The 15,026-nt window shown below is 42.0% G+C and overlaps 1 protein-coding gene across 1 annotated transcript in view; it reads right to left on the minus strand.

The window, feature by feature from the left end:
- Positions 1-988: 988 nt before the first annotated feature.
- Positions 989-15,026, minus strand: part of LOC118115374 (multiple epidermal growth factor-like domains protein 9) — a 31,029-nt gene continuing 16,991 nt past the window's right edge. The window contains exons 4-6 of the mRNA XM_035166479.2: positions 13,113-13,262; positions 7,481-7,750; positions 989-3,031 (exon numbers count right to left, since the gene is read on the minus strand). Coding sequence (XP_035022370.1) covers positions 2,505-3,031; positions 7,481-7,750; positions 13,113-13,262 — 947 coding nt within the window. The 3' untranslated portion in view covers positions 989-2,504. The remainder of the gene's footprint in view (positions 3,032-7,480; positions 7,751-13,112; positions 13,263-15,026) is intronic.

The raw sequence follows: 15,026 nt of genomic DNA on the forward strand, positions 1-15,026 counted from the left end.
ACATGTCGTCATACCAAAAGGTATAAGGCACCAAAACTTGAAGAACGTGATACTGTCCTGTAACACATCATGCATAAAGCGTATGACTTTCTGATCCCATCATGTCCGGGTGCAATTCAACTCAGTTTCATTTGTATAAGGTTAAATGTTTGGCTGAGTGGAGAAAAATGGGGAAGAGAGGAGGAGAAGTTAGTGGAAAAGAGGGGAAAGAAGAGAGATAAACCAGAAACAACAACAATAATAATAATAATATTATAATAATAATAGCTTTTGTTGTATAGCATCAGAGCAATGACAGCGAAGCAGAGATATGCACTGCCAACACTGGAAGCATCTTTGTTTTCCATTCTGCTATATAGGAAAACGTTTCTCTTTGACCAACTGAAAGTCCCCACAGACAGGTTAAGCCATTTGGCAGCATAAACTTTGGAGAAGTCCTCCAGTATTTATTTTTGAGCTAATAACCACAGGGTCCTATTTTACTGGAGAGAGTGCCACACCTGAAATTTTAATGGTCACCAGGAAATAAAAGCAGCAAGTTTAGTACCAACAGTCCAGTTGAAAACTGCTTTTCTTTGTACTATGCCGGTTCAGCTGTCATAAAGCTGATGACGGACTTATTGGGAGAGGAGCAGAACATGAGTCATGCAACCACCTTCAGTTTTCGATCAGTAGTTTGTGTATTCTTATAACATGTGTCTGTCGTCATTTCAGTTGAAGACATGTATTTACGAACAGCATTTTGTTACAATACAAATAGTCTAGACGTAAGTCATAAACTCCAGATCACATTCACTTAAGCTGTGTTTCATTTCAGGGGTCAAATCCTTTAAAGGCTGCGTGAGACCACTGAGTGAGACCAATTGTTAAATATAAATCTTAAACAATTGTTACTCAGAACAGAATATATCAAAATGTCTTCAAGTATCTCTCGAGGGAATCTTTAAAATGTGGCAGTGACCTGAAGATATGGGAGAAACACAAAGACAACAGTTAAACCCATTTTTATTTAAGAGTTGACGCTCTGACATTGGGGTAATATTTACATCATTTCATTCTTTGTTCCAAGTTCAGGGTGGTGCTTTTTAGTCCTGTGGTTGCATGTATGGCAAAGTCCACTGACAATAAGAAATAAAAATACAAAAAGCTGTGGGCTGACAGGAGCATCACACCCTTGAGAGTGAAAGGTTGGGAGCTTGTTGAGTGACAGTGTACACACAGTATACTACCTGTACATTAATAGTGCTACTATTCACATTCATCTGTACAGTTATCATATTTACAGTGATCACATTAGGGAAAGAGCCAGTACCTGAGGAGTTAGTTCCATAATTAGATTTACTCATTCACCATGGTAAAAAGAAGCACACCCGACCAATGGTAACTAAAACAACACAGAGAACACAAGATCCACGTCCAGGATCAAGTGAGATGCTTTGAAGTGCAGTGATTTTACAGGAGCTCACTGTTCCAGCTGATGTAACATGACTGTATGTAATAACAATGACCAGTAGATAACAATGACCAGTAGGAGGATTTTTTATAATGTGCAGGCTTGTTTCACTACTCAAAAACAGTATCAACACTACAATTCTGTTTGTTTTAGACATCAGAGAATGAGTAAGAGCCCAACCTCTACTCTCGCGCACGCTCGCACACACACACACACGATTAAGAGTAAGTTTAGGCAAGCCCTGCAGTAGTACTAAATATGAGAGATTATATCTGGTGAGTGTAGTATCTTAAAAAGAAACACTCCTCTTAGATACTTCAGGTGAGCTGGCACCCTAACAAAAAGGAAGCTATGAACATAAGGTGAAGTTGTTAAAAAGCTCGTGCCAGCAGCCTTCATCTTCCCCTAAGACTCTCTCCAAAACACAAACTATACATGTGAACATACTGGCCAGTTCAAATCACCATCCAACAGCACATAAGATAAAACACCATGAATAAACACATCATACAAGTGCAGCATTTTTCCCCAGAATGAAACGTCAAACAATAAATAAGAACAGAATAAAAATTCATTAAATAACAATCATTGTCTCAATTGAAGACCACTGTTCCAAGTGATCCAATTATAACTTAAACAGTCAAAAGTCCATTTAAACAAATATGTGAAATGCTAGCCTCCTGTAAGTTCTCTCACTGGTGTCGGGATCATCGTTTCAGCAAACAGGTGTATGCTTTGCACCTGTCTCGTGAGATGCCATTTATCGAAATAATCTGCACAACAGTGCCGTCTGCAGGCAAAGCTCAACCAAAACACTTTTTTCTTTGGATCCTCTTCACTGATCGCCCCATTCCACACTAAACCATATCAAAAAGGAAAACGTTTCATATTTTTAATCACATCTGCCTGATCGCAATTTGCCAAGTGTTATGAAATCTCGTAGCCGAGCAGGTAACAAGCAGTCATACATGAAGGAGCTTTGGATTTGGTGCTTTCCAGCAGCTTTAGTGGTCTGTAAATCTAGGTGTCCAGCTTGGGGATGGGTGGAGTGCTAAGCCTTGTAGCAATTGCCCTGTGTGGTGAGCGCCAGCTGGCCGTTGGGTGCAACCTCGTTGGCTTCGTCCTCCAGCAGTCCTGACACATCAGCGTTGGGGATGCTGTCGTGGTAGCTGCTGAAGCTGATGTTGTCCTCTTTTAGTTCTATGGTCCAGAAAGGGGCATTGAGCTTGCGGTTCTGGTACTCTCGGTATGTGTACACGCCTCCAACAAAGCCCAGCAGCAGCACCACTACCAGGATGATGACAGCCAGGATGATGATGTTGAACTGTGTCCAGGAGACTTCAGGCAGGGCTGCTGTAGTGTTATCAGTGGGGCTGCTCAGGCTGGTCAGCAGGGCCTGGGTGGTGGCAACGGTGCTCAGTGCAGTGCTCGTGTTGCTGCTGAACGTTGAGGCTGGGACACCTCTAGCTATGGGGGGAATCAAGGTGGTGCTGGTTGTAGATGTGGGGGGAAAGGATGTACTCGATGTGTGGGCCTCTGTTGTGGTTGTACCTGCTGGTGTGGGAATGTTCCGCGGAGCTGGGGAGAGAGAGGCAGTGAGAACATTAGTGAATATTTTTAAAAGATTTATCACGAAACAATCAAAGACAAATAATAAGCTAATTCATTGAAGGCCTGTGAATGTTGAAAGGAAAACAGTGCTGAGCGACACCAGGTTGTTGATGTATAACCACAGTCACTTGTGACACCTTGTGGCAAATAGATATAACTACCTCTTACTGTATATACACCTGATGCTTTCTTTTTTATTCCAGTTATAAGATTGTAAGTAATCGTTTCAGAGACTGTCCCCCTCAAGCTTGTCCTCTGCTTTTTTCTTGTGCCAATCATTAGTCAACTGCACATTGTCCATCTGGACTGTGTGTATACACTGCGTTCAAAGCTAAAGATGTATACAGAACAGAACAGCCTACATCATCATAATCCCAGAGTAAATATAAAATAGCAGTGCACTGAAAATGTCCACACAGTATATTAATATTGGTAACTATACCAAAGGTAGTCAGTATAGTTTAGTATGTGACTTTGATTATTCACGGTGTGTGGCAGTGGGACTGAAACTGCGACTGCAGAACAGTACCACCATTTTCCGTGATGTATGTGCCCTAAGTTACTCATTCAGAACAACTCTATAGTGAGCAAGGAATATACATTTTACACACTTAATAATCATTGTCATTTTGTATCATCGCTGACAGGGTTTGCAAGCCTCTGATTTCCACACCTACTAAATGCAATATATTTCATGCCATGGACACTCATGTATTCACTTATATACATTTTCGAGAATGCTGTAGAGCAGTCATTCCCAAAGTGTGGGCCGCGGCCCCCTGGTGGGCCGTGAAGCCACTGCAGGTGGGCCGTGAGAGGTCATCAGAAAATAAATAGATAACAAAATTTCAGATTTGTAAGTAAGCGTTGATTACCACCAAACATTTATGATTGATTTAAAAAAAGTAATCATCACAGGTAATGAAACAAAGACAAGAGATTTAAATTCCACGTTGTTCTTATTTTATCTGACCTATAGAGCAGGTGTCGTTGTATTTGCTGACCGTCACATTAACACTTGAACGCATCCTTAGCGGGGGAATCATAGGTGAGGGAGAACTTTGTTGTGAGCTGGGTCGAGCAAGATGGAGCAGAGGGAAGCTGCTGATGACGAAGGGGAATCAGGAAGTCCAACTGAATCATTCAGAACTAAAAAGAGGACTCGCAGAAAGGACTCAAGTGAGGACCTGTCGCTGGCCCAGAGGAAAACCCCCAAGCCTGTGTGTGTGTGTGTGTGTGTGTGTGTGTGTGTGTGTGTGTGTGTGTGTGTGTGTGTGTGTGTGTGTGTGTGTGTGTGTGTGTGTGTGTGTGTGTGTGTGTGTGTGTGTGTGTGTGCTGTGCGCTGAGATGCGAGCTAACAACACCCTGGGACCATGTAAAGTGTGCCGACATTTAGAAACTAAACATGGACAATATTTATCCAAGCCTCGAGCATCTTTTAAAAACACGCTGAGAGAGCCTTAAGTATATTTGGTTACGCCTCAAATGTGTTTGTCTTCTCCCTGATATTCTTGTTGTGCTCTGTTATACAAACAGTAAGAATATATTTTTAACAATCCACTATTTGCACTTCATGTTTTTTTACATTGGTTGCTTTGCAAATTGTTACGCTTAAATGTGGATGTTATTGGATTTGCACTGCATATGCCTGCGTTCATATACAATTATTTTTGCTATAAAATTAATAATATGTATGATTCTAGTCCTGTGTGTGGATCATATAGTTGTGATTAAAGGTGTGGGTGGGCCGCACACATTTTTCAGTTTTCAAATTGGGCCGCGGCATTGAATATAGTGAACAGTGAATATAAAACACTAGAAATAATACATAGCAGTTTCATGTCTTTATGTATCTTTCCATGCAGAAAATGTTGCTTAATACAATATATCCAGGCTTTGTTTTAGAGCAAAATGTAGAAAGACTCTTCCAAAAATGTATTATTTTGGATAAACATCAAATTTTTCAAATAGTTATTTAGTAGATGGAAGTGGTGGCAGCCGATCGTCGATTGTAATGGTGGATTTTCAATCCTTATGTGGATCATGATCGTGGTGGCAACTGATAGTTGACTATGATTACAACAAGACTGCTTGATCTACAATATGCCTACTCACATATTCTACCATTATTGGCAATACCTCCTCCATTTCAACTGTCACTGCTGCTCCCTTCATCTCTATCAGACATTTTCTTATGTATAAATACTTTAAATATTGACAGACTTATCATTATGTTAAAAACTGTTTCTTCTAATCAAAGAAACAGTTTATGTTGTAAATATTATAATTTTGTTGATGTGCTCAGCTACACGTGGCATCTATTGCACTTCTGTCCGTCCTGGGAGAGGGATCCTCACATGTGGCTCTCTCTGAGGTTTCTACCTTCTTTTTTCCCTGTTAAAAGGGTTTTTTAGTAGTTTTTCCTTACTCTTGTTGAGGGTTAAGGGCAGAGGATGTCACACCATGTTAAAGCCCTATGAGACAAATTGTGATTTGTGAATATGGGCTATACAAATACAATTTGATTGATTGATTGATTTGATTGTTGTCACACCTTGACTTGATGGTGTTTCTAATGAGCGACAGACACAAAAAGGAAAAAACAATAAGAAAACAAAAAATATCTCCAGGTGAAAAATAGGAGCCATACATGTAGAAGACACCGACAGAGATGTCAAGAGAGTTTGTGGTAATAAGAGCCGACACCAGTGCCTGTGAGTCATATATAAAACTGCTTTCTAAGGGTAAGCCTAAGTATAGTAAGATTATTATTCACTTCAGCAGTAACAACATCTGAGTATGTCAGTCGGAGGTCACAAAAATCAATTTTGATTCGGTGTGTAGTTATGCAAAGAGAATGTCTGGACCCCTGCCTATTATGACCAGTGATGACAGGTACAGACACATATCATCTTTTCACCACTGGCTGTCGAGGTGGTGTCCACAAAACAACGTGGGCTTCGTAGACAATTGGTGAAGTTTTGGAGGAAACCTGGTCTGATTAGGAGAGATGGCATTCATCCCACTTTGGATGGAGCGGCTCTCATATCTAGAAATATGACAACGTTTATTAGACAGTCCACACCATGACAGTCTAGAGATGAGACCAGGAGGCAGAGTTGCATGCTTGCATGCTTCTCTGGGCTTCTATTAGAGCAGTCACTCCCCCAATAGTCACTGCCCCAATATCCTATAGAAACTGTGTTTGCCCCCGACCACCTAAATGAATTAAATCTAAAGTAAACAGGAGAGGAGTAGTACATTCAAACCTAATTAAAGTTAATACAACCACTATATCAGTACCAAAAAATAGAAAGATAAAATGTGGTTTATTAAATATCAGGTCACTCAATCCCAAATCCCTACTCATTAATGATCTGATTACTGACCATCAGATCCATTTACTGTGTCTAACTGAAACAAAAGTTACGTATGACCTTTTCATGGCATCAGATAATGGACCATACACTGTAGATCATAAGATTCTGTTACAGAGGCTGGAACAACATGTAGGGATTAAAGGAACGGCACTAGACTGGTTTAAATCGTAAATATCACTTCTTACTTCTAAATTCATACAAAACTGAGGTCGTTGTAATTGGCTCTAAACATTTCAGAGAAACACTGTCTGACCAGATAGTCACCTCGGATGGTGTTAGTTTGGGAGGGAGAGCCTTCAGCTACCAGGCTCCTCTCCTGTGGAAACAGCTCCCACTCTGGGTACGGGAGGCAGACACCATCTCTACATTTAAGGTTAGACTTAATACGTTCCTTTTTGATAAAGCCTATAGTTAGGGCTGGATCAGGTGAGTCCTGAACCATCCCTTAGTTATGCTGCTATAGGTCTAGACTGTTGGGTGAGCTCCCATCATCCACTGAGCACTTCTCTGCTTCTTTCTGTCTCTCTGCCCCCACATTCGTTTATTTATTTTACTACACTTTGTCACTAACTTTGCTAGAGAAAACAGATGGCTGCCCACATTGAGTCTGTTTCTGCTAGAAGTTTCTTCAAGTTATTGAGGGAGATTTTTCTCTCCACAGTCGCCTAAGTGCTGCTCATTGAGGGAACTGCTTGGTTTCTCTATAATTTGTAAGGTCTTTACCTTCTATTTAAAGTGCCTTGAGATAATGTTTATTATGATTTGGTGCTATACAAATATGACTGAATTGAACTAGTGAAGTAAATCAGGTGATCTCTACAAGAAGTTAATACATCGCTTCCTGCTTCCGCCTGCTGCACCACCTCTTGCATGAGTAACACAGAGGATTTGTTGATCAATCAATCAACAGAACAGAGCCAGTGTACATGGTATAAGTTCAAATTGTGCTTTTCCTGCTGTGACTGGTCAAAGTGTCTGCTGTGAAAATGTCTGTTACTTTTCTTGTTTCTACAGTATATTGTGATTCAGTCTTTACCTGGACGGGTGCAGTTATGCGCTCGGGCGTCCCCTATGAATTCAGGTGCGCAGAGCTGGCACTGGAACCCGGTGGTGTTGTTGATGCAGCTGAGGCAGTGGCCAGTATCAGGCTGACAGAGCTGGGCGGGGCCTCGAGGATCTGCATTCCCACTGCAGTCACATGGAACACAAGATCTGGATGTTTTGTAGAAGCCGGCGCTGCACTTGTCACACTGTGGGCCGCTGTACCGGGGAAGGCACTGGTCACACACTGGGGAGCCACTCGGATCTGCACAGGAATAGACAAGACACACCTCAGCTCCTGACCATTGCTGATGATGTAGTTACAAGGCTAAGCTTATACTCTGGGCCTTTCAAAACGACTTTGCACGACACTACCAGGACCATGACATGTAGCTTTGTTTTTCTTCTGGGGATATAAGCAGTTTGATTTGCACTGAGGTCCACATAATGCAAAGACATTAATCAATACTACGTTCTGCTGTATTCATGTGAAGTTACAAACTTGCACTTCATTATCCTTCATATTTTGTGGTCTGTTCTACCTTCCAACTAGAATAGCATTCAGTAGTGCAAAAAAACACCACCAAGGTTTTACATTCTCCTTAAATCAAATCAAGCTGCACCAAATTTTATAGATACCATTTCCCTAAATGTGCCTGATTTTTTTATTCCGTGGGAAAACTGTGAAAATGTAGAAAAATACCATGTTCTAGCAATGTTAAAAAAGTGAAAAACCAAAAATCCTGGTTTCACCCCCTGATCTTGAGCCGCACCAAAAACGTATTTGTTTGTTCCTCCCACACCAATAGCACATCTTTCCACCAAGATTAGTGGAAATCTGTTCAGTTGTTTTTGTGTAATCTTTCTTACAGTCAAACGGACAGGGGTGAAACATAACCTCCTTGTTGGAGCTAACTATTACTATCTTAAATGTAAATCTCAAAATCCACCCTTAACCTCAAGTTAATCAAATTCAAAAATACAGTTTCACTTTTGTAAGTGATCTAGAGGAACTAATTCAAACATGCAAGTGCTTTTCTTCAGACAAACGGAACGGTTAAGAGTGTGCCACTAGATGGCTTCTGATGACTGTTATCAGAGCTAGGGGGAGTTATGTTCTGGTAGTGTCCACACGGGGCAGTGTTCTCCCTGTGGAACACACTGGAAACAAAAACACTGCTGGTCACGGGACTTAAACTATAATATCCAGTGGGTAAAACACAACATGTAGATTGACAGGTTAAGGACCATAAATACTGAAAACACATAGGTTGTATGTCAAGTCTGTATACTGTATATACAGACAGTTACCAAGTTAAAGAGAACACCTGAATAGATGAGTGCACGGACTCACAGCAAAGATGCTTCCGTTGACATATCGTCTCACGGGAGTGGGTCAGTGAAAATCAACACAAAGTTGTTCGGAGTGAAAACCCTTATTCTGTGATTAAAAATGTCTATCTTGATGGGAGTGGACTCAGGGATGACACAAACCCGCCCTACATGGCACAAGGGCTCAGCCAATGGTTTTAAGCCTAAGGTGTTATGCAAATCATATGCTAAGGCCTTCGCAGTCACCAGATATAATAGTCAAATTAAATTCTACCTCGTATACTATTTTCCATACTCATGGCTCAGTAAGGTCCAATGAGGGACTCGTCAACTGCTGATTTAAGAGTGGAGGACATTCTGGTCATACATTGGAGTCTGTTTTACTCTAGAATTGATCCCAGCTCCTTGTGAGGAGCAGCAACTGTCATTTCATGTCTGTGGCTCAGGGGTGAGAGCGGTCGTCCCCTAATCAGCAGGTTGGCGGTTCGATTCCAGTCTTCCGAATGCCGAAGTGTCCTTGGGCAAGATACTGAACCCCCTGCACCCCTAACTGTAAAGGGCTTTGAGTGGTCATCAAGACTAGAGGAAGGTGTGGCCTCACTGACTACAAGAAAAAGAATAAGTGAGGGGACATAATAAATTTCCTCAAGATGGATGAAGAAAAAATCATATACACACCAACAACAGTGCAGGTCTGTGAAACAACTGATGCCCTGCCTTTACACTCCAGTCCCCAGCACAGTAGAGCCCTGGGTGTTGAATGATTTAGACACAGATAACTGCCTTCGAGTGGCCTAGATGTCAGCTTCTATCTAGTGTGGTCATGTGACTGTGTTGTATTCCAGCACAGAGCAGGCTGCTGCTGATAAGCTTGAGTTAACCTCTGCTGGGGGTTCAAAGGCAGCCAGCCTGATGGGTTATATAACCAGGAGGGAATATGAGATGTGCAGCTCTGCTCTGCACTGGGCCAGAGGACTTGACCTGCTTGTTTACCCATCACCCTCCACTATGCTATGACACATACAGAGGCCTGATAACCGCTGGTCAGGTGCAAACTGTCTGACTGACCCACTGACGCATGCACACATGAAAAAGAAAATCAATAAGAGCAGAAGAGAAATTAAAATATGAATACAAATATTTGATGAACTTCTGTGTAAACTGAATGATACCAGTTGTCATGTACCACTGTGTAAAGATATAATCATACATGGATGATTTAATATGTGTGACCCACATTCCGAACGGCTGAAATGCTCCATTTCACCTCTGTGTGTGTTAGTATGGAGGGATAGTCATTCACTGCAACAGGCCTTATCAGCACGTTTACAAAGCATCTATCCTCCAATGTGGAGCAATGATACTGCATTATGGCATCTTCTCATTTCACACTGTTGCCAGGGCAACCGGTACTCAGATGCTTTCCAGCTCAGTGTTCAGGCTAAAACATCCTCCACGACTACACACACTATAAACATAAGAGCAGCTCCCTGTGGACAAGACCCTGAGCATGTTTCTGATTGTTGCCTCTTTGACTGAGCTCTTCGTGTGGAGTTCCTGTCCTAACAGAGAATGTGATGCTGCCCATCCCCCTCAGTCTGTTGCTGCCTGACTGGCGCTGGAATGGCCCAGCTGCACTCATGCTGTCCCAGCACAGCTCAGCCTGGTTCCTGTCACTTCCCCTCCCTTCCCGCTGCAAAACCTCCACTGACGCCCCTGGCAGGGGCAATCATAACCTGACAGCCTAAGCGCATCTATACATGGCTGTTGCCAAGCAGGCTGCCACCAATGGGGGCGTCAGGATATGGCAACAGTGTTGATGATTGGTCCAGAAATGGGAAGGGCAAGGTGAGAGAACCTGATGAGGAGTAAGTGAGTGATGCATGAAAACCTCAATAGGTAGTTTGCAGAAAGAGTTTAAGTACAGTTTGACATGGGTAAGTTGTGTCATGGCTGATCTTAAAACCACAAAATGCTACAAGGCTACTGGCCATACTGTAATTAAGCTCTTGGAATTAGAGTTCTTGGAATCTCTTTCCCTCGGTTGAAATCTCATTTTGACTCATCACCTTGTTACCACAAATAAACCAGATAACAAAACAATCCTTTCTCCCTCTGGTGTCCACTCATGTCTAGCAACATTACTCAATCAATCAACTAGTCAATCAGCAAACATTTCATTTAGAAACTTTTTTTGATTATCTATTGATTACTTATGTAAATTTTCTGTTTACAGTTTGAGAAGCTGCTTCTCTCAGATTTATATCACTAAATTGAAAATCTATGCAGTCTGAACACATTCATAAATCACTGGAGTTTGCCTTGATCATTTTACTCACTGTTATCTCAAATCTCATATGCTGGAGTACAAAGTGTGTTACTGTCACACTCTGTGTGTGCAACAGGAAACTGTCGCTTTGTTTTTCAAATAGCAGTAGTTTTAAGATTTCATATACTTAATGATCTCCTAAATAATTAAAAAAAGGAAATAAACAAAAGTATAATGAATGATAATGAAAGAAATCTAAATGTCCGCTGATATCGTCCTACGAGGTGCAGTCAAGGACCCTCGGAGTCCCCATCCTGTGGCTATGGCCACTAGCTTAGCCACTTCCTCTGGACTTTTAGGCTTAAAACACGGTGTAAATGACCACACGAGCAGTATGGAGGCATGTTATGTTTTTTCTGTTTTATTACGTGTGAAGAAGAGGTCATCATTGACTTAAATTGTATTGGATTCTGCTGCAACGCTGTTTACCCCTGAAACTCCAGAAGTGTTTTGTTGACTCAAACACTTCACCCACCCCTTCGTCGGCATAGTGGTGAGTAGAGAATGAGTGCATTTTCATTTTCCTGTGAACTATCCCTTTAATAAAACACAACAATACAACTTTCTCCAGGCAGAGAAATACACACGAGTAGATTTTAGGTGAGTTATGTGGTCATACCAGAATCACATTGTAAACCAACTTCACAGACAGATTTTAGCTAAAGACCAGCTTGGAGTGAAGAGGGTGTAGCAGGCTTTTTTTCAAGATTAGGTCAGAAATATGCCTGCTCTGATGAATTCTGTTATGACATGCCAGTGGCAGGCAGTAACATGAATTCAACAATCTATCCTACTCCACACAACACAGGATGGTGGCGCACTGACTTGGGAAATATTTTCCTGACACACAATAAGCTCCTTCAGCAGTGTTGTTGATCAGGTGTAGCCCTCCATGCTGTGTTTAGCTGCTATACAATGACATTATCAGACAGAACTGAGGTAGTTTCGGAATATGACAGTGATTGCGGTTCAACCCAGTTCTCAACCCCACAGAGACCTTTGGCTGTGTTGTGAAAGTAGGGCAGCAGCAGCCTGGAGGTGAAATAAGTGGGGTCACACAGGAAGGTCCCTGTTAAATCACAGACTGTCTGTAAAAAGAGATCCAAAGCACTCTGCAGGTTTAGAGTTCTGGAAGTTTCTCATCAAAACCAAACATTATTGTGCATTAACACTGTAAACAGGCAGGAACACTTGAAGGATTGGTATAGGGGGAGCTGTATGTGACTTGAGAGACAAAGCCATGGGTATTACAAATAACAGCAGAGTGCTGCTGTTCATGAAGTGCGCTGTGCACCGGGAGCAGACTAGGAACAGACTGTCAGTTAGATGATATCAGTGAACAGCAGGCTGAATAACTCACCACAGAATCAGTGAGGCAGATATGCAAATCCTCCTTAATCCACACCTAAATGACTTCAAGGTTACATTTTGGTTGCATATGATAATAACTGGTGGCTGGGGTGTGTTGAACTTTCTGTATCCTCATTGACCATTTCCCTTGTACACATTCATATACCACACTGATACACTTGAAATGGACCAGTAGGATGCCCTAGTGGGAGTGGAACCTGTGACAGGACAGACATACACAAAGTCGAGCAAAGACACTATTGCTGCATCAAAGGCTCTTAAGGAGCAGAATTAAGGAAGACCACTGCTTCTTAGAGGTTCATGAGCAAATCAACATTCAAATGTAGTGACACTCTGCACTGTATCTTTTGAATTACCTTGGAGAACAGGCCAACAGCAGGAGACAAGATGTCATGTTGACATATCTGCAGCACAGTCTGACAGTATTAAATATCCTCTCAGACATCGATTCAACAATCAAACAAACACACCATTAAAACCACGCTGTAACACTGACTTCATGGTGTGTATTAGGTCAGAGAGGCCAAACCTGCTGAATCACTGCAGCTAATCCAGGACAAGGAACAAAGCTCAGTGGCTATGAGAAGTGACTGACCAGTGTGACATGTGCCAGTGGAGGTGGAGTTGGAGCAGGGACACGGTGCACAGGCTTCTGTCAGGGCGGCTCCAGGGCTGCGGTAGAAAGCAGGCTTACACTCCTCACAGTTGGATCCCTGGGTGTTTGCTTCACAGTTCAAACACACTCCTGGAGGACAGAACAAAGGTGACATGATTAGGTTACTTCCTTCATTCACTTCCTTCCTTCAACACAGTGGATCTGTTGGTCATACGATGACGTCACGGCTCCTTCAACTTACATAAATGAATCAATAAACAAAACAAAAGGGTTTTCCATTTAATTCATGTCAACATACCAATCTAGTAAATAAAAAAAAACTTGTTATGTTGGTCATCATGTTGTCCATTATAGTGGTGGAATATCTATTTAGAAATGCTGTTTAAATTTATATTAATCATAGACTGATGTTCAATAGTATTTTTTTTTTAATGAATATGAACTAATGGATTTGAACTCTTGCAATGCTGATTTGACTTGCATAGAAAAGTAATTCATTCATTGTTATGATTGTAAATATTTATGAAGGTACTGCCACTGCCATGCTGTTTGTAGTTGAGTCTCTGTATGTGGTGGAGTTGTTGTGCCTCCATGATCATAGATTATGGAGGTTACGTAGACATGACCCAACCTGTCTGAAGGCTGCCTCACGTGGAACTGTGGTTTCAGTTATGAGGGAAGTCATGCTCCTCTTCCCACTATTAACCTAACAGTGTGTCAACAGAGGGGCTACTTATGTAAGTGGAATCAGCTGCTGAAAACAGGGTCCCTGCAGCAATTCCTCCACATGACAGGTTCAATAGTTGGTTAAAGAGGAGGTTAACCTTGGAGAAGAGTACCAGTTGTTGATAAATGAAGGGTTTCCTGAGTTAAATTAGAGTCATTTAAGGTTCACGGTTGAAGTGTGGTTGACTTACGTCACCTAGGTTTCAACGTGTGACCTCAAAGTTCCTAGGTGAGCTCCGAGGTTCTGTTAGATTACAGAACTTGTGATCTCGTGAAGAAAGTTCTTGATGAACTGATCGTCTCTGAATACTTTTACTCAATCTTGAAAAATGATTTTAGTTGAAAGAACTGAGTCAGTGCAGAGACAATCTGTCTCAGTCGTGCTGGATTATGGCGAGTCCCTGTCATGTTTGCCTGTGGTCCACAGTGTTTGGGTTACAGTATAATTTGAATTTGCACAATGTGTTGTGTAAGCTGCCCTGTGGCGAGGCCAGGGTCAGTGTTTAAAGGGAGCTGTCAAAACCTGAACTATGTTAATCCACAGCATGAGAACACTGGGCTCCATCTGCTCCTTATAATGGCAAGACATATGGCTTTAAAACAACCCCCCTGCCACTATCACCACTCTGTCCCCTCCACCTATCCTCCTTCTCATGCCTGTTACTAGCTAGAGGTTTTAAGTCTTTGAGCCCAGCTGCTGGGAGGCGAGCTGCTATCCTCCTTGTGATCAAGGACACAGAGGACGATAAATCCACCTTAAGTCATACGCAAATGCGAACAGACACTGGATTTGTGGAATTTTACCTTTCTAACATTATGTAACAGTTGCTTCTGATCTAGCAGCTTTCTGAGTCCTTGCCAGCTGAATATGTAAATATTTACTAAAGTCATATTCTCTATTCAAACACAGCAATCGTCAGGGCATAGTACAAAGGTGTTAACCCAGTGCTGGCTCTCTTTCTCTCTCAGTCTCGCACGTCAAGAGATCTCATTACACCATAAAAAAAAACAAATTACATTTTGACCGTCCATTGCAGGAGAGCAGAAGTCGGTATAACACTGCATGAGTTCTAGGATAAGGATCACTGGCCAATCAGAGTAATCCAGCATTGACAGCCTGACTCAAGGCGGGTGTGGCTCAAGGACACGCCTACAGGTGGACATGTG

Source organism: Hippoglossus stenolepis, chromosome 9 (assembly GCF_022539355.2).
Source record: "Hippoglossus stenolepis isolate QCI-W04-F060 chromosome 9, HSTE1.2, whole genome shotgun sequence".
Classification (NCBI taxonomy): domain Eukaryota; kingdom Metazoa; phylum Chordata; class Actinopteri; order Pleuronectiformes; family Pleuronectidae; genus Hippoglossus; species Hippoglossus stenolepis.